This window comes from Sander lucioperca, chromosome 12 (genome assembly GCF_008315115.2).
Source record: "Sander lucioperca isolate FBNREF2018 chromosome 12, SLUC_FBN_1.2, whole genome shotgun sequence".
NCBI classification, from domain to species: domain Eukaryota; kingdom Metazoa; phylum Chordata; class Actinopteri; order Perciformes; family Percidae; genus Sander; species Sander lucioperca.
The window spans coordinates 11,809,085-11,829,829 of NC_050184.1; the positions used below are offsets into that span (position 1 = coordinate 11,809,085).

At 38.9% G+C, this 20,745-nt stretch overlaps 2 protein-coding genes across 2 annotated transcripts; both read left to right on the forward strand.

Moving 5' to 3' along the window:
* Positions 1–5,468: 5,468 nt before the first annotated feature.
* Positions 5,469–8,608, forward strand: mad2l2 (mitotic arrest deficient 2 like 2). The gene is made up of 8 exons (XM_031286779.2): positions 5,469–5,827; positions 6,181–6,299; positions 6,412–6,483; positions 6,582–6,682; positions 6,816–6,910; positions 8,044–8,117; positions 8,287–8,379; positions 8,496–8,608. The coding sequence occupies exons 1-8, from the start codon at positions 5,788–5,790 to the stop codon at positions 8,532–8,534; spliced, it is 633 nt and encodes a 210-aa protein (XP_031142639.1). The 5' UTR covers positions 5,469–5,787; the 3' UTR covers positions 8,535–8,608.
* A 5,513-nt stretch (positions 8,609–14,121) lies between these two features.
* tmem82 (transmembrane protein 82) lies at positions 14,122–17,853 on the forward strand. Its single transcript, XM_031286778.2, has 6 exons — positions 14,122–14,342; positions 14,454–14,526; positions 14,698–14,896; positions 15,097–15,511; positions 15,798–15,985; positions 16,514–17,853. The coding sequence occupies exons 1-6, from the start codon at positions 14,249–14,251 to the stop codon at positions 16,592–16,594; spliced, it is 1,050 nt and encodes a 349-aa protein (XP_031142638.1). The 5' UTR covers positions 14,122–14,248; the 3' UTR covers positions 16,595–17,853.
* The last annotated feature ends 2,892 nt before the right edge of the window (positions 17,854–20,745 follow it).

The window sequence follows — 20,745 nt, forward strand, 5'->3', positions numbered from 1 at the left end:
CAGACCCGTCGCCCTGACCTCTGTGGTTATGAAGTCCCTTGAGCGCCTTGTGCTTTCACACCTCAAAGCCATCACCGACCCCCTCCTGGACCCCCTGCAGTTTGCCTACAGAGCCAATAGGTCTGTAGATGATGCAGTCAATTTGGCCCTCCACTACATCCTCCGGCACCTGGACTCCGCAGGAACCTACGCCAGGATCCTGTTTGTGGACTTCAGCTCTGCTTTCAACACCATCATCTCGGCTCTGCTTCAGGAGAAGCTCTCCCAGCTTGGTGTGCCTGACTCCACCTGCAGGTGGATCACTGACTTCCTGTCTGACAGGAAGCAGCATGTGAAGCTGGGGAAACACGTTTCCGACTCACAGACCATCAGCACTGGATCCCCCCAGGGCTGCGTTCTTTCTCCTCTGCTCTTCTCCCTGTACACCAACAGCTGCACCTCCAGTCACCAGTCCGTCAAGCTTCTGAAGTTTGCGGACAACACCTCCCTCATCGGACTCATCTCTGATGGAGACGAGTCCGCCTACAGGTGGGAGGCTGACCACCTGGTGACCTGGTGCAACCAAAACAACCTAGAGCTCAATGCTCTAAAGACAGTGGAGATGGTTGTGGACTTCAGAAAGAACACAGCCCCACCTGCCCCCATCACCCTCTGTGGCTCCACAATTAACACTGTGGAGTCTTTCCGCTTCCTGGGAACTACCATCTCCCAGGACCTCAAGTGGGAGCTGAACATCAGCTCTCATCAGCTGAGAAGGTGATTGGCTGCAATCTGCCGCCGCTCCAGGACCTATACGCCACCAGGACTCTGAAGCGTGCTGGAAAGATTGTGGCTGACCCCTCCCACCCCGGACACAAGCTCTTTGAGCCACTCCCCTCTGGCAGGAGGATGAGGTCCATCAGGACCAAAACCTCACGCCACATAAACAGTTTTTTCCCCTCCGCCACTAGCCTTCTAAACAAGGCTCGGAATCCAACCTGACTCTCTCCAAACTACTCCTCTGGCTCCTCATGCCACTGTACCTACTCTGCTGTAGCGTTCCTTTTTACTACTGTTTAACTTATTTTACTATTTATTTAAATTTATTTATCGTTATTAATACATTCTGTGTGTATATGTTTATACTTATATTGTTTATATTCTTTTCATCCTTATATTTGAATGTGTGACATGCTCCAACAACACCATGACAAATTCCTCGTATGTGCAACGTACTTGGTAATTAAGCCCTTTCTGATTCTGATTCTGATTCTGAATTCTCTATAACTGTGGATCCCTGGCGCGGGCCAAAAAGCCTACAGCCTGGCCTCCTTCCCTCCTCCTCTGCTGGAGTGAACCAGGGACATGAACCAAAAACTAAACAAAATTAAAAGTAGTTAATATAAAAAAATACTGTTGTATTGTACTTATTATTTTGTTATTTTCATTCTAATTATAGAGAAGCTTTGCCCTAAGCAACGAGCAAGTATTTCTAGTTTGACACGGCTGCCTTTTCTAAATAAAAGCCGCCTTAGCGTACAAACAAACACAAAACAAACAAACAAACAAAACAAAATAAAATAAAATAAAAAAAGCAAAGCAAAACAGAAAGCATTCATAGCAGGACAGTTAATACCCATTATAAACATATATAAACACATATAGACACAAACCCTCCGCCTGCCCACCCCCTCCACTCACACATGCACACAGGCATATCATTTTACCCATAATAATAAAAGGAATAAATAAGTGATGTAATAATAATAGTAAAAGTACAGTAATATGCCAGCTGTTTATGCTGGTTAAGGCACAACGTTAGAGATTTACAGTGAAATAGCTGAACCGTTAAATATGTTTGAATTTTTTACCAACAATGTTTTGCACATTTCTGCTAATAGCCCTGTGGTTTTCATGAAGCCTTAAATCAGTGCACACTTTGATCCAAGTAACAGTGCTTAAAATGCCTATTGCTTATTTTATGCCTTTCTAATTATCATGCCTTTTATGTCAGTGCTTTGTTTTTCTTCAAGGAAGCAGGTGTTCTTCTATAGGACACCTAGAGGCTTCAACATGATGTAAAACCATGACTAGACTGCAAAGGGGACTTTTTGATATTTTACAGCAAACCTCTTCTTCATTGTCGCTTGCAGCTTCATTATTATTATTATTATTATTATTATTATTATTATTTAGGGTCATGGTTCTGCTGCAAAACAAACTTGTTGCATAAGGAAACAAATTGAATGTTTTTCTCTAAAAACTATTCTAATTAAAACACAATAGATTAAAATGTAATGAAATAAAGTAATTGGTGATAAGTAGTGGTAAAGATTTTGCTGGCTAGAAAAACATCTGACTTTATAGGTTGTGCTGTCCTTCAAAGATACATAAACATTTACAATGTCCATAGCCAGAGATAGGCTATTTTTGGGTGCAACAGGTTCAAATAACGTACCTTATTTTTTCTTCAAATAGCCAAATCTACATCGCATCACAAGGTATTCCATGCAAGGAATCCGGTTGTTAGAGGAAAAGGGTGAGGATAGGCCTTTGGGATTTGGGTGAAAGGACTCTGGGTGGTAGAGGAACAGGGCGAAATCAAGTAGGCCCAAGTAGGCTTAAGGCCTATGAGGGAATATGAGGATTGTGGTGACTTGATTCTGGGTGCTAGAGAAAAAGAATTAAGTCAAGCAAGTATGAGGCAAAATACATATTAATAATGAAAACAAATATTATAATGGTTAACTTTTACAATCCATTAAAAAAAACTTTCAATAGAGTTATTGGATAAACTCACTGTACATTTAGGAGGGAAAGTGATATGTTGCCCATAGCACGTTATGGGGTAATGATAATGATGACAATGGAATAATAATTGAAAAGTTAATGGAGATTAAAAATCTAGTGTGCCTAAATGATGGAAGTGGTACAAGAATTAATGTCAGAACAGGAACGAAGTTCGCTATTGATCTTACATAAGTGTCCGATTCATTGGCAGGGGTTTGTTGGCGGGAGGCAGTTAGAGGAACAACTAAAGGAAGTGATCACTATCCTCTAGTAACTGAAGTAGGTTTGAGTTTAGAAGAATATGACAGGAGGGTTACAGAATTAGTCTTTCAGTAGTGCTGATTGGAGGACATTTAGGAATATTAGTGATAATGAAATGGAAAAAAGTTGATATTAATGATGGTGTTGATAACTTAAATATGTCTGTTTGTAAATCTATTCTAGAAGCTGCAAACCCAGCTATGTAGAAGAAGGGAGGCAAGCACAAAAAGAAGATTGTACCCTGGTGGACAGAGGAATGTGATAAAGTAATTAAGTATAGAAATTAAACTTTTAAAATGCTAAAAAGGAATCATAGTTTTCAGAACCTTATTGAATATAAAAGAATGCAAGCAAATGTAAGGAGAGTTAAAAAAAAATATGCATGTAATTGTGTGGGAAGGGAGACTGAAGTTGGTAAAATCTGGAGAATGATACAAAACATGATGGGGGTTTAAAGAGAGTATGGATATCCAGTCTTAAAGGATGGAGAAACAACAGCAGTAAGAGATGAGGAGAAAGCAGAGATGTTGGTAACATTTTTTGCCAAAGTTCATTTGTCTGGACAATATTAGTGAAGAAGGGAAAAGAGAAAGGAAAAATACAATAGCAGAAAATAAAAAGCTATTACAGCAAGATAAAGAAACTAATGATCAAAACAAGCCATTTACAAAGGTAGAACTGAACCGCTCTCTCAAGAAAACCAAAATGTCAGCACCAGGCAAGGCTCAGATTTGTTATGTAATGCTAAGCCATCTCAGTGAATCGTCCAAAGATATTTTATTAGATCTATATAACAAAGTGTGGGAGGATGGGAACTTGCCACAAAGTTGGAGGGAGGCAGTGGTAGTGCCAATAAGCAAACCAGGAAAGAAATGCACAAACCCAGGGAATTATAGATCAATTGCTTTGACATCCAACATCTGCAAAATAATGGAGAAAATGGTAAATTAATGGTTGATATATCATATAGAAAATAAAGGATATACGAATATCAGAGTGGCTTTAGGAGAGAAAGAAATACTATGGACCCAGCTTTATGTTTATAGAGCATGAAATTAGAAAAGCACAGATAAACAGAAAGAGTGTAATGGCTGTATTTTTTAATGTAGAGAATGCATTTAATATGTGGGAAGAAGGGCTAATAATCAGACATCATAAAATTAGGGATCAAAGGTTGAGTATATAAGTGGGTTAAGGACTTTATATAGGAAGATCAATACAGCTCAATGGCATTTTTTGCCTCCAACGGTGCCTTCCAGGCAGCCAACCCTAACCTTAACCCTAAACATAAACATTGCCGCGCTGCCTGGGACTAGACGTTGGGGGCAAAAAACACCAAAGACCATCAACACAGGTCAGAACAGGAAAGAGCTATTCAGAAGAAAATTTTTTTTTGAAAATGGAACACCTCAAGGTAGCATAGTAAGCCCTTTATCATTTTAGATGATGTTTTTAAGAACATAGGGAATTGCTTGTGGTGTTCGCTTTTTGCAGATGATGGGGCAATTTGGAAGAGGGGAAGAAATGTGGATTTCATTGTAAAGAAACTGCAGGAGGCGATTATGAAAATAGCCAAAATAGAGTGGCATATAAATGGGGATTCAGATTTCCAGTTGATAAGACAAAGATAATGTTCTTCACAAGGAAAATAATTGGTAATGAAGTGAAGAAAAATTGTATAATCAAGAATTGGGGAGTGAGAAACACTTAAAATTTTTAGGATTAAGGTTGGATGAAAGAGTTACTTGGGCTGTACATATTCAGCAATACAGTTTTACAGAATCAAAGGAAAGTGGGAGAAATGAGATGTGCAGGAAGGAGCAGGAGAGAAGAGACAATAGCATCGCTAAGGTTTGGACCATAGACATAAAAAAAATGTTTTATATCTATGGTTTGGACACACTGGATCAAACAGCACACTGTTTAAATAGGTAAACATAACACAGGAAGATGTGATCACTATGGGCAAGAAGAAACGATAGAGCAAATTATACTTTACTGTCAAGAATATGAGGATGAGAGAAGGCAATTAATTCAAAATTTCTCAAAGATAAAAGTACAGTGTAATTTGATAGATATTTTACAAAAGAACTCCAAAAATGAGAGTTATCAAGTATTATTTAATATCTTAGACAAATTAATAAGATTGAGAAGATATGAGTTTATTTTTTATTATTATTTTATTTTAGTTTTGAGTATTATTCACATTGGTGTCCTGATCGACACTCCATACAAATTGGCGGCGGTCCATCTATGGGTCCCATGGATGTATTAAGAGAACATGGGTCCGTCCCATAGACTGTTAATAATATACAGTCTGTTAATAATATACAGTCTATGGTCCGTCCATGCCGGTAATGCACCAAATCGTTGTGGAATTCCATGTATGGTCATGTAACGTAATCACTAGTGGACGGTAAGCGCCTTGCTTGTAAATAACTAGTGACGTCAATGTCATGCGCTACCAAGCTTTGAATAGGTTTGGGAGGAAAAGCCGCGTTTCGTGCATTTCGGGTCGTGAAATTGATTATATCCTAAGTTAGTTTTAAAGTATGCCTATGCATCTTTGTAAAAACTGACATTTTACTCCTCCCCTTCTGTTGGTTGTCATTGCCAAGCCAGACAGCGACAAAGGAAGCATATCTAACAAATTAAAACAGCCTCAATATAATGACGAACGCTTGACAGACTGCTGCTTTGCCAACGTTAGCTAGTGAGACAATTAGCTATTCGTTTGATAGTGTTGGAATAGAAAATATGACAACTCTAACAAGGCAAGACCTCAATTTTGGACAAGGTAAGACAACCAGACAAGAAACGGCCAATCATCTGCCCTTTAGCTGTTGCTCATGCCTCGACAAAATTAAGTTGATATATTTGGCAATTCAATTTGACTTTGGCTATGAGTTGATACCCCATTCACATATGCTGAATTCTGGGTATAGGCTACACTGACCTATTCGGCATAGCATAATACATATCAGAGGTTTACTGTATTTCTGTAAATTCTCCCTTTGTTGCTTGTGAGCTTATAGGGCAACACTAAATTGCTGAGTAATTGCATTGAGTTTGGTGGTACTTTGTCAAGTCGGTACAAGGAAACCTGAAATGCATGGAGATCTTATTATCCAGTTGATTCTTCTTTTCCAGTGGTTGCGGACATCCTGTGTGAGTTCCTGGAGGTCGCTATTCATCTTATCCTGTATGTCCGTGAAGTTTATCCCTCGGGAATATTTCAGAAGAGAAAGAAATACAATGTACCTGTGCAGGTACAGATGAATATATGTGTAATTACCACTAATACTCACAGTTTTTAGGAAGGCTTGTCTATTTGTATGTCTTACATTGGGTTTCTGTTTTTGATGTTTTTTTTTCTTCCAGATGTCATGTCACCCAGAGCTGAATCAATATATCCAAGATACACTTCATTGTGTAAAGCCACTCATTGAGAAGGTAAGGCATGACGTGATGCTGACTAAGATTAATTAAGGAAACGCCCGACATCTCTCATCTACCTGATGCACTGCTGAAGTCTTTCATTTCCCTCTCAGAATGATGCAGAGAAGGTGGTGGTGGTCATCATGGACAAAGAGCATCATCCAGTAGAGAGATTTGTGTTTGAGATGTCCCAACCTCCTCTGCTGTCCATCAGGTTTTCCCCCTTCTTCTTCTCATTTTTTTTTTTTTTTTTTTTAATCAGTAGTGAGTATAAACAACTACTTTGTGATACATTTTCAGGGTGACCATGGTCACTAACTTAACTTCCTGTGATTTTGTTGTTACAGCTCAGACACATTACTGTCACATGTGGAGCAGCTGCTGAGGGCATTCATACTGAAGATCAGTGTGTGTGATGCTGTTCTAAATAATAACCCACCAGGTAATGTCACTTATGATTACGTAAAGAGAAGCACATGAAAGACGCAGTGCCCTCCCACTCATATATTCCTAAAACCTTTTTATGAATTTTGATAAATGATTTGCTCTGATTCCCTGATGTGATTCAGCCCAGCTAAAGAAATGAGTCTCTACAACGGTGGTTCCCAAAATCTTTTCAGTGATGCCCCGTAAGAAGAACCGTCAGCAATTGTTAGCATCAGAGCACAATAGTTTATTTATCACTCTCAAATGATTTAGATTCATGCAGTGCAGCGATTGATAACATTATTCGTTGAACTCGTGTTTGACAAGTCACATGTAACTTACTTAAGTTCATTGATAATTGATCCTAATGGGGAATAGGTAGGATTTCCAACTTTAAAATAATTGATCTCATCCTACACAATAGACAAAGTGCTTACTACGATATGATTACTAAGCCTACCAGGCTGTGTAGCGCCTAGGGTGAACAGATGAGAATGGATGAAATTCAGGACAGGGGAGTTGGGGGTGGGCGTGGCCTCAGTACATTACGTTTAGTGGCACAATGACAGAAACACCTGACAGTCAAAACTCAACCCATCATGAACATGAAGTCAACTGTCATTAAGGAAAATAAACACAATGACTCTGTTGTATGCAACAGTGTGTAAATCATCAGTTTCATAAAAGCATTTTATTTTATTCATTTCGTCAGTGCGGTGCCTGTCACATCGGTCTGCGTGGCGTGCATATCATATCAGTCCTCCGTGGCTGCCTGCAGCCACTCTTTCCCTGTCTTTGCAACTTCTGCTATCTGCCTCTATACTAGAAAACAAAAAAGAGGAAAAGAGCACACACATGTTACTTTGTGGCTATAACTAATCACACTTAGGTTTAGTCTAATTTTCTGGACAAACAGGACAGGATTCGAGACAACTGCTCGTAATTCAGATCTGGTCATCCTAATAGTGCCCCAACAAGCCCTGTTAATCAAATGCTTTAGGTTGCAGATGGTCAGAGTTATGGCTGTGGTTGGAATTAATGTCTGAAAATACATCAGTCTTAATAACGAGATTATATGACACATACATTATATTCAAGTGGGAATAGATACAAACCATAGACTTGTTTGTGACCTGTTGTTTGTCACAGGGTGTTCATTTACGGTACTGGTACATACCAGAGATGCTGCGACACGCAACATGGAGAAGGTTCAAGTCATCAAGGTGAGGTTTTTAAAACACTGCAAACCTACAGATTAAGCCACTGCTAATACTAACTGAGCAGCCTGTTTAATTCTTTTTTATGTAAGTATTGTAATCAGCTCTAATAATATGTAAACACTGAATAATTATATGCATGCATTGTGTCGCATTTGTGCATTTCCCTCTTCAGGATTTTCCTTGGATAGTTGCTGATGAGCAGGAGGTCCACATGCAGGAACCTAGACTCATCCCACTGAAGACCATGACATCTGATATAGTAAAAGTGAGCAGAAACATCCCAGTCATTGATCAGTTCAACTGTTCAAAGACAAATAACATAGACACTCCGATTGTTTTTCATTTGCTTGTACTGATTTTTGATTGATCTCTGTCTTTCAGATGCAGCTCTATGTGGAAGAGAGGGCCCAGAAAACGTAGTCCTGTGACGATGTTGAATCATGAGCAAAGTATATAACACAGCCCATCAGAGCTGGAACAGTCAAAAAGAAACATGAGTTTTTGTTGAACACATGGGATCATCAAGAAAGAGATGTGGAGTGTGTTCAGGAGGTGTGTACATTCTGCAACTAGCGTTGGTGTGTATAGTGTCTACACTGAGTATGTTTACATGCACACCAATATTCCACTATTATTCCAAATGTGACAATATTCCGAATTTGATACATGTCATGTATACAGCATATTGCGGTTGGATATTCCGAATAAGGCCTTTTTCCGAATATAGCATTTTCCAATTAAGACATGTGGGTTATTCCGGTATTATTCGGGTTTTAGAGGCATTCTTTGGACATGTGTACAGCGCATTCGGAACATGCGTCTCTATCTGGGTTTTTACAGCAGTTTACGGCCTCTTGCCTGTTTTACGGCTTATGGTCAGCTCTGTGCGTTGCTATGGTTGCTGTAAACGAACCAACCAGCCAACAGTTTGCAAGGCTGCAAACTTAACTTTTAAACATTATCAAAGACTTGGATATCAACAGGTTTTTGGATATTCGCACACATCGCTACGCCGACCTTTTCAAGAAGCTGGTTAAAGGAATGAAAGAGGGATGCTGTGTTTGCACGGTCCAACAAGTCCAGCGCTGCTGGTAAACTTTGAAAAATTCCTGTTTAGCACGGCTACACGTAAACGGGATTATTAGTGGAATACTTACTTTCATTAACCATGTAAACAGCTTAGTCGGATTATCGTCTTTTTTGGAATTAGAGAAAAACCGGAATATTATGTGCATGTAAATGTAGTCAGTGTTATCGGTCAGGGATGCAGTGTGAGAGTTTTGGGTGGGTTCCTGTGAAATAAAAGAGATCTTGATGTGTTATTTCAATGCAACCAGTGGTAAAGTTCGCCTCCATTCTTATGTGACAAATTCAAAGTTTTGATGTGACAAAAGAACAGTTTTAACTGCTGATAATGTGATTTTAGTATGTAAAAAAAAAAAATACATGAAATTGTAATTAAAAAAAATGTTTTTAAAGCACCACCACTAGAACTCTCTGTCTTAGTGTGTATTAAAGTAAGACATTTGATGAATGATTCTTGGTAATAAGCCAAACCCATTCTTCTAAATGGAATAACAATTAGTGCAGATGGTTAGGTCTTCAACAGCACCACACACCAGAAGATATTTATTTACTGACCTCTGCTTGGTGGACTCTCAGGTAGAGCTGAGGTTGAGTTGTTTAGAACTAAAGGCTGTTTTATGCTTCTGCGTCAACTCTACGGCGTCGCTCCTATGGCGTCGTGACCCTTTCGGAGTTCTGCGTCGGGGTTGCTTTGCATCGCGGTGCATTTCACCGCCATAACGCTAGGGGGTTGTAACCAGAAAATAAGTCTGAGGTTATTTGCGAGGTGTCTGCCAGCCAGTTTATGTTATGTTAGCAAGCAAACTTTAGCACAACTGCCACAAAGTACTGCTTGCTGGCGAAGTGCTAATTTAAAAACGTTACTGACATATAGACACTTTACAAACGGATAACCCCGTCATTGTAACCAAAATATGTCTGAGTTTATTTGCAACTTATGACGGTGAACTAGCATGTTGCTACTCCCCACAGTAGGCTGCTTGAAACACTGACTATCAACACACAGTACGAGTTGACCAATCGCAGTCCTTGCGGTTTGCGTCGCCTTGACGCAAAGTTACAAATGTTTGGAGGTGCACGTTCAGCTACGGCGGAGGGGTTTCACAGTGACGCAGAGGGGTCTGCGGGGTACGCCGTCGATTTGACGCAGAATAATAAAACAGCCTTAAATCAGCCTTAAGTCAAATGTAATGTTTGCGTCAAATCAGGCCCAGAGCTCTCCTTGGTCAGTCAGTGTAGTTTGATGTTGAGAGTCTGGCCCAGTGACGGCTGTCTTTAGGTAACCAGCCTGAGGTGTCTGTCCTGGATATGCATCTGCCCTAACATGAACACATTATGAGAGGTTACAGAAGATTTAATGAACTGGTTTGAGGTCGCATCATTTGTTGGATGACCAAACTGAGTTTAGCTTAAAGATGATTATCATCCAATAAATATAATTAACTATATAATATAAAATATATGTTTTACTCTCTTTAATTCCGTTGACTCTTTGTTGATGCACAGTTGCAACACTGAAGTTGTATTAACACAACAGATAATCATTACAAAAAATAATATTTTACAAACTTTTATATAACTTTCAAATTTAATGTATGAAAAGTTATGACACCAGATTTATGAAAAACTAAATCCCATCAGAAATGGACGTTTTACTTGAAATATCTATGTGAATACTGAATTTGTGTTTTTTCATATACAAAGTTTTCCAGTCACTTTGGAAAAAGCTGATTTGATTTTCCTTTAGCAATAAAAGTCCTCACTGTGAACATGCTGTGTTGTCATTCTAAATGTATCCCAAATCTCCGAGCTCCTTTCTCTCCTGACAGGGCTCCACCATCAGCACCTATGGACGTAGTATCCTGTCACGTATCCTATGACGTAAATGGACACCAGTGCAGCCAAAGCTCCTGCAGCCTTCACTGCTACTCCAGAGCTGCTGTTACACACTGTGTCGTAGATCCTGTGAATGTAACAGAGAGGGAGGCCGAGTCAGATCCAACAGCATTTGGTCGACTGTTGTCATTCTGACATTATTTTATGACCTGGTTTAACAACATTCTCGCTTTATTTTTACTATAAATGATTTACAAAGCTTACTAGTACTTAAGCATTCAACTGGTATCAGCTTTAAAACCTAATTTTAGTCCATACATGTCCACATATGGTTTTATCTCATCCACATCTTCTTACATTTATGTTTGTTCTTCAACAGCATCAGAAAATCCTCAAAATATGAACACTATGTTTGATGAATCTTTATGTCAGGCGTCACTTTGTCTCACCTCATCACAGTAGACTGTGGTGCATCGACTTTCATGTTGATGTTGTCCTCGTTCCAGCGATCATATTGCACGCTGCTGGCACTGTTGGAGTCCATGTGGGAAGTCCTTCTTCTCCTCAGAGGGTTATCTGCTGCCTGGAATCACTGTTCACTCACCGCTTCACTTCTCAGCCTGGCCACATAAACACTGTGCTGTGACACACTGAGGATGAAGAGGTGTCTGTGTAACAAAATGTCTACAACACTACAGCATCTCAACTACAGTAAAAATAAGAAAAAGCTGAGTTGAATATCATATCATGTGTAGTAATATTAAAAAGTAAATTTAACTTACTGCTGTTGGATTACTTAACAAAAAAATCTACTTTTAATACATCATAATTCCCTTAAAGTGTGAAATGAATCAAGTATTAACTGTGTTTATTTAGCCCTGGAGCTAAATCAGACCACATATGAAATCATTATACTCAAAAGCAGTGATTTGATTATTATCAAGCAGAATCACTTTATATCACTACATTCAAATACACTTACCTAGTGCTCACCTGTATCTTAAACACCTAACAACCTGTCTAAAGCGCTCTGCTGCTCACTTTTAAAGCCATGACTGAGACTGAGAGAGAGAGAGAGAGAGAGAGAGAGAGAGAGAGAGAGAGAGAGAGAGAGAGCATATCTCCTGCTTAGTATGAGACCTTGGGCATAGTTCATGTGTTCACTGAGGTCAGCCTGTCATAAATCCATTGGTTGTACTCCAGCTTGTCTTATATGACTCTCGGTGATAAAGGACAACTTAAGTTTAGTCTCCGGTTTCATCACATCCTGTGCAGATAATGGACTGCAAAGCAAAAATACTTAGTTTTGCAGATTTTCATGATACTCCCTTTCCTGCATGAAAACGTAATTTGGTTGAATATAAAATCACTGTGTTGTTTTAAAGATTTTCTCTTTGGCTCTATTGCAGAAGAGAAATATGTTGCACCTCTGTTTGTGCTGGAATAACAGCTCTCTCGTGTTTTTAGATGAAAAGAAACCTAGCAATCTTAGCTACACACTCATTTCATTTTATTAAGTCCAGTGACCTTAAAATGTCTCATATGGCACTTTAAAGCAGGAACATATGTCTTAGTTTCATTATGCGTAGACAGATGCTATCTGTACAATACCCACTTTAGAGTTAACATGTATTCACATTACATTTGCACACTGATATGTAGATGTAAATGAACTTATTTTCAGGTTTCATTAGATTTGAACACTCAGGTGAAAATCATGTATGTGATAAAGATGTTATTATATACATGTCTGTATATTATCTGTTACATCAATGTAAGGTTAAGGGGTTGAAGGTGGCTTCAGGGCTTAGGGCTTTACATACATCCATGGGTCCTCAGGTACCAAGAGGAAGACTGTAGCCAGCACTTGTGATGTTTTTGCTGCCCTTTGGTCACTCTGCATGACCCGGTGGAGGTGATTGCTGTCAGTTTATTGACATAAATGTTGTACACTGCTGCCCCCTCATGGACAGGCATTAAGCTTATAGTCTTGCATTGCCAGACCTGTCTGCACAGCGCTGTGGAGTAAAGCGTGTGGCCATAGACTGTTATGACTCTGAGCACCAACTACACCTCTCTTTATACCTTGAAATAATATAACATGTTTATTTCCACATTATTTTTACTATTATTATGTAACACTGTAACACATGCACATTTTTGCATAGGATCAGGCAATGCAAACTATTTTTAACTACCATGGGTTTTCTTGGTGATCCTATAATAAAACATTTAGTTAACTTTTGAGATGCATATATACAAATATAAGTTGAATCAAAATATATGAGTTCCATCTCCTCAAAAGACAGGCACACTTTGTTTTTCACCATCATACTCTACCATACCATATGCAATCAACACTTCACTCGATTGACTTTTACACTAAACTCGATATTTTTATTTCCTACTATTTAATATTGTATTGCTATTTGTCCATATTGTACTGTAGCTGTAGCACTGCTACTTCTGTCTAACCACATGGCACTTGTTGTATTATTGTACGATTTCGCGTCAGCTCATGTCCATGCGACCGTCCATCTACACATCCATACTGTCCATGCGGAAAGCATTATTTTAGAGCAGGGCTCTTCAACGTTTTATAAGCCAAGGACCCCTTAACTGAGAGAGATGGATCAGGGACCCCCTACTACATTGTATAAAATGAAGTTGCATATTAAACTTGGCCTACAGTAACATGTAGGGCGGCCTAAAGTATACATACCTTTTTAGTGCATAAAGCTATTAGCTGTTAAAATAATAATTGTTGGCATGATTTTATAAATCATGTTTTAATGTTAAACATACATGTGGCACACTGGGTCCTTAGGATGGACTGTATCTGTGAATGGCTACCCAATGTTTTTTTTCTTCACAAATAGGCTAATTTATATTTGACAATAATATTTCATGTTAAGACATTTTAGTTTTTGAAAAAAATAACAATAATTGAATGGCCCTCCTGCAGTAACTTGGAGGACCCCCTAGGGGTCCCGGACCCCCTGTTGAAGATCTCTTTTTTAGAGTGTAAAGTATGTCCCATGGCGCAATAGGTTCCATTATCTTGTTATGACTCAGGCCACTGAGGGCCTCTGCTCCACTGACACTCCCGGTGACCTTTGGTACAGGGTACAGGCTTCTGCATGAGCAAAGCTCCACACTGAGGCAATAGAAATAAAAAGAAGAGCTGTACTTTAAAAGTCAAAGGTAGTGCGATGTTATCCTTTATCACGTCGCTTATTCCAACTTCCTACTTAATACCAGGGTGGTTGACTCTCGATATAAATCCATTGGATAGTTTACTTCAAGGTGAGCTACTCATCTATTCATTTCTCTGATGTCCACATTGCTACAGCCTGTTTCTACACTGTAAAGGTGGCTTGAATATGTCATTGGTTGAAAATTCTGTGTTCTGTGCAGGACTGGTAGGTGCATGTGGGATCTCTGTGCTATGCTCCACAATGAGACTGCACTTATTTCTAGAAGAAGAGAGGTAAGGAAATCACATTTTATTATATTTGTGCATGAAGATGAATTGGGTGTTAATATTCATAACCTAAACAGTTTGTAAGATTTCAAGTTTTTTTTTCACCATTCTCTTTATAGTGTAGTTTAATTTTTTTACTTTCATTTCTGACTTGATTTGTTTCCCTACAACCCACAGTTGTAATGATAAAAATGATAAAGACACATTAAGCCAGAGGACACCCAGTCATCAAAGGAGCACTTACAGTGGACTTTTCGGGATGCTGCAGTTTTTCTTTGTGACTGGGATGCTGGCTGTAGTGGGCTCCCGTGTTGCCTCCCTGGTGGTACTAGAGTTTTGTCTTCGTGCTGTCTCTGGATTGGTTACAGCAGGACCAGTAAGAAACCAATCATGTGATTGAACATATGCCTGGTACTCAACTATATCACCTGATTTGCCTGTTGCTGCTACTGCTCAATTTCAATTTCTAGAATTGATCACATCATGATGACACATAATAACATCTATTATAACAAACATCCATCATGTGTTTTGATTCATCCATCAGTTTTGTTCATATGCTCCTTTATTCCCCAGGAGTCCAGGAAATTTGTGCAGCAGCTGTTAGTTCAAAGCCAGTTCTCTCTAGGCTGTGCCCTAACCTGCAGTTTGCACTTTCTCCATGAGGGGGCGTCCCAGCGCTGGCTATGCCTGCTCCTGGCAGCAGCACCTAGCTGGTTCCTGGCTAGTCAGGCCACACGGCTGCTGCACCATGTCATGGCTCTGTATAAACTCCACAGCTCACAGCGCTACTGCGGCATTTGCATCTGCCTCCTCACATCAGGCTGCTGTGTGCTGCCCATGCTGTGCAGGACTATGATCATTACTTTTTCTGTGGCTGTGGTGGCCTCCATTTCAATCATCAATCAACACTTCCTCTCTGCAACAGAGGCCCTCAGGTTTTGGACACCACTGACTATCTGCTACACACTGTTGGTTGTGTACATGCAGGGTGAGAAACATGTCCTGGTTATGGTGCAACAACACTCATTAGACACTGATCAATCTGGCAAGGACCTTCAATAATAACACAGCCTTTAGCAGTGTGATAGAGAGGACCCCTCTCAAGACTGAAGAAAACAATTATTAATTAATCAGTTAGACACAGCGTTCTGGTCTTGTCTGACCACTAATGCATCCATCATTAATTTAGGCATCCTGGTGTTTTATAGATCTGTCCTAAATTGTATTAATTTTCGCCAAATATCTCCTTTTAATACTGTGTTTTGGTTCTGCAGAGGAGCAGCATCGTCTGCCCGGTAGCCAGGCTGTCTTGAACACAGTGGTGGTGCGTCTCGGTGGTTTGATGATCCTGATGCTGACTGTTGGACGTTGGGCTGACGTGCTCCACATCCTAATGTGTTTCCTGGGTGAGGCTAGCTGTCTAATCCCCACTAAGGATCTGCTGGATGCGGCATCCTCACAGGTCAGTGAGTCTCCCTGGAAGCAGCACACATGGGCTAAAAGCCCCATCTGTCCATCGGGACCCCAAAACTGGGGCAGAATATCAATGTGTTCATTAGACTGGGTCCCAAGATAAAACTGAACTTCTCAAACTTGTATCCCAGGTGGAGAAAGGTATAAGAGCCCCAAGACAGATTCAGGTCAAAGTATTCTCTGACTCAGAATACTGAGCCTACTTTTCCCTTCACTGAGCTAGCCTGATTAGAGTTTCAAGTAAAAGCATGCACTGTTGATACAGTGCTTATAAAAAAAAAGTTGCATTTTTTGCATATATGTTAATTGGTTTATAAAAGTTGATTGAAAATATTCAGCAAATAAAAAAAAGTTTATGAAAATGAAGATTAAGTTTAAAGTGAGAGTTCAACAATACATATGATTGGAGCCAAATTGTAACCCCACACAACTGTTCAATGTAATATTGTTGCTATTAATATAATCTATGATTACGTTGTGAGTAATGATGATTCATCTGTCATACTTGTACATACAGGATGAAGAGGATTATACAGACTACGTACAAAGAGAACGTCAACGAAGACCACAGGCACAAGAGAAGGAGCATCAGAGATAGACACACTGAGATTTTAAAATCTAGTGGCACTTCTTTTTAATGACACTCATAAATCAACAATGGATGATTTATAACATCAAAACAGTTATATTGCCCATATTTGTTAGGTTTCTTTTTACATTGTTTTTGGTAATATTTCTATTATGTATTTAATGTTCTTGACTGTAGCAGTACTTTGCTTTATTGTTTATTCCCTTTTTAATGTTTATTGTTTACTGTATATGCACCTAATACACCTTGCAAGTGCAAACTTCCATGCCAATAAATATGAGTATGTTGTTCTATTTAGAATACGTTTTATATTTAAAAGACTAAGCAGCATATTATGCTGATATGGAAATTCAATCTGTTAAAAAAAGGTTATCCACAAACCATTGCCTATATATGTGGAACAGTAAAATGAACCACAGTATAATCTTCTTGTCTGTTATTCTCTTATAAATCAGATTTTCTTTCTGATTGTCAGTTCATTCATTATAACTCAGGTGACAAACTCGCAGTTCTGGATGTTATTCTAGGAGTTTGTGTGACATCTTGGATGAATTAATGCCAGTAACTTGTGGGGAGAGTCATCATACCAAATTTTCTTTGTGGGGCCCCAGAGCCTGGGGGCATTGTAACCCTTTCCACAGCTTACTGATAGATCAGGGTCAAAATAAGCAAGGTTTACAATGTGTAGGTTGTGTTGCCATAATCAAGCCTAGCTGTAAGCTATCAGCGATTCTCATTATCCCACTAATTGGTATGATTTTAGGAGGTTTAAGAATGTATTTTATGTCCATTCATTTAGCAATGGCATTAGCTATTCTCTTTTTACCTTTTAAATACCATGAGAACACAAAAATGTGTTATGTAGGCCTACATTACATACATTATGAACTTCATAAGGGGGGAAATTGCATGAGACTATCACACACAGCTTGCATCAAAGTTTTACCATAAAACAAATAGCTAGCAAATGAATGATTGAATGCGAGCACGAAACACGTTGAACAAAATTGCTCGCAATTTTCACCGGTTATGCAGTTCCTGACAGCTGCAAACGTGAATAAGAAACACAGACATTAACTCCATACCAAACAGCTTAGGCAATGGGTAAGCTTAATTTTCATTTTGTCGGTTAGCTCAATTTCCACACAACCTATGGGCCTAAAAATATTATCTGCTTTTGTCTCTCCGGAGGTTGTCTACTTCAAAAGAAAAGGCAAAATGGCTGACGACAACGTTAGTGCTGTAATGTCACACAAAATGGCGTTAGACAAAGAAAAGGCTGGTTTTACTCTGACATTTCCTGTAAATACTTGCGGAAAAGTTAAAGTCACTGACACGCGTTAATAGGCAGTTTTACGAACACCAAATTCGCTACTTAACACCAGAGAGGATTGTTACTCTATTTCGCCTTTGCATTCAAGTTTTTGCTACATTGTCTCAATAACGATAAAGCCTTGCTTCTTGTGACCATTTATAAGCTCTCTGACACCCACGTCAAATTACATCCACATTTTGATGCCGGTATTATGCCCATTAGATGTGTCTTTATTGAGAGCTGTGGACTGACAGAAATATATATTCCATGGGAGGGTTTTTGTTTTAATAGTCCCGTCATTCCTTGACAAAAAGGCGTGTAAAATTACAGTGGGCACATTAGTCTGACGGTCCAGTTCCCAAGATAATCCATGTCTGAGAATCACTGAAGAGGAAATTTAGTTTTGGTGTCTAGTCGATCCACCAAAATATGAAATTGTACTCCAAAAGGTTTATTGGACTTTTAACTGAATACAGTTCCACTTCAGGACGAGTTCAGTAGACACAGGGAGGACCGTTCTCCATGAGCACCCGAATATGGTGAAAATGCCCATTAAAATGACTGCGTACTTGTTGTCACCTCCTCAGGAGATTTCCAGACTTCTCTGTTCTCATCTGATAGGCACGCTGGACGCATGCGCATAGCAGTTGCGCGTGTCCCCTGTTACCGCATTTTGACGCAAGCGCACTTCTGCCTTTAATATGCATGCTTAATATAGTAACAAAAGCAGAATAATGCTATAGTGTAGTAACAGAGCTTTTCCTTAACCCAAAATTCAATTCAATAATCGTTTTATATCATGAGCTAAACGTAACATTCAGCTCCACTATGAACATCATGTATTGAGGAGTAAATTAACTGAAAGTCAGGTTACACACCATTTAGGCTTCTTACAGATGTTGACCCCCAGATTAAATAGTAAGCTACATAAAGCAAGTATAATAAATACGGGGATAATCCTTTAAGGAAAAACACATAATAATAAAAAACGGTGCCGCTTTTATATACCCCTCATCAATGTTTATCACCACCAGTTGTACCTTTGGACATAGGCCTGATTGATCATGTTACTTATTAGCTTAAAACAGAGCTCAGACCAGGTCAACGTTTTTGACTTAATAGCCTTCACACCATTCTGTAGCCAACTACTAGTAGTATAGTAGTATATTAGTTAAAGCTTTATTTGTCCCGATGGACCGCAGGTAAAAAGCAAAAGGGCAGAGAACACATTAAGGGTAGGCTAAAGCAGAATCAGACAAATTCTAAACCTTATTATGATAAAGTGAAGTGTTTTATGAATAACGTTTGTTGTCTCATGTCTTGTTGCATTGCTCTTCTGTTCAATCCTGTGTTAAACTGTGACAGGTTTTGGGTTTGTATATCATGTTTTGTGTCTCATCCTGTCACTCAGCAAAACCTTCTAATGCATGATTGTTTCATTTTAGGTATTTGTTTTTATCAGTGATCCTAACAGATCTAACAATCCATTGCTCACAAATATTAAGGTTTCTTCTTACGACATATATCAAGTCAACTCAAAGACACTTACTGTAAAAGGGATTTGGTTTGACTGAATGCTTTTTTTGCCACACGTCAATGTCCACAGCTGCCAAACCTTATTTTTTGAGAATATTTTTTAAGACTAATGGAAAGTAGGCCCTTCTATTTGCACTAACGTGTTGAGCAATCCCATGTGCTTTGGTGATACATAAGTCACTGATGTTTTTTTTTTTCTCCAATTCCCCCAAATTAGGCTAAATATATGGCCTCTCAGTGTACAGACTGTGGTAATTGGTTTGTTATTGACAGGTGACAAACTAACGGGACAATAATGTATTTAGTGCTCCTAGATTGGCAAGTATCAGAAAGGTACTTTGTTTAAAGTTTGTTTGAAATGTATATATAGTTTCCTGTTAATTCTATGGGCCAAAAAGTACACTTTATGATAAAAGAAATCGCTCTTAAGCATAAAGATTTAAGACTGTAATCTATTCTGATTTACAGAATCATTAAAACTGCTCTACCTCAGAGCAATAATTGAGATATTAAACTTTAATGGAGTCAATACAGATCTTAACTTACAATATGTCACAGCATTGCTTTACTTGAGCTCATCTCAGCCTCAGACGTTCTTATCATTAACATTTAGATTTGCCTACGACAGGCCCTTAGTTTCCTGTTTCCTGCAGGCTTAAGAGATCTTCAACACTTAAGAGATCTTCAACACAACCTTTTTAGACTGTTCAAATGGAGGGGGCACAACTCAGCAAACCCTCATGTATGACTAAATGCCTGCATGTAGTATTATTTTACTGACGTAAAATGGTACCCTAAGTTCTTGAGACAAATAAAAAGCAATTAGTGGTGACTACTACGTCATTAGTCCACCCATTCATTTTTTCAAACAGTATATTCTGTCCATCCCAGCACCAATTACATCCAGTTATAATAGTATTTAGTCAGTGGTAAATGATTGACATAGGCTACCTCAACAAACTATTACTGAAGCCCCCTCTGCTAGTTTTTTTTAATGTGGGCATATGACTTGATAAATGTGGTGTGATGTTCCTCCATTGGTAAAAAAATAAAATTATATTATAATAACAAAACATTCTAATATATATATATATATATATATATATATATATATATATATATATATATATATATATATATATATATATAGTTACATAGTTACTGTATGCAAAGTGCCTCACATTGCCATACCCAACTAGCACTGATGGGATCCTCCCGTGAGTCAAAGCTCCTCAGATGTCAAAGCACCTTCATTCAACCAGGGGTTTTCTCACGCATGCGCAGGGGCGGAAGACTATCTCATCGGGGA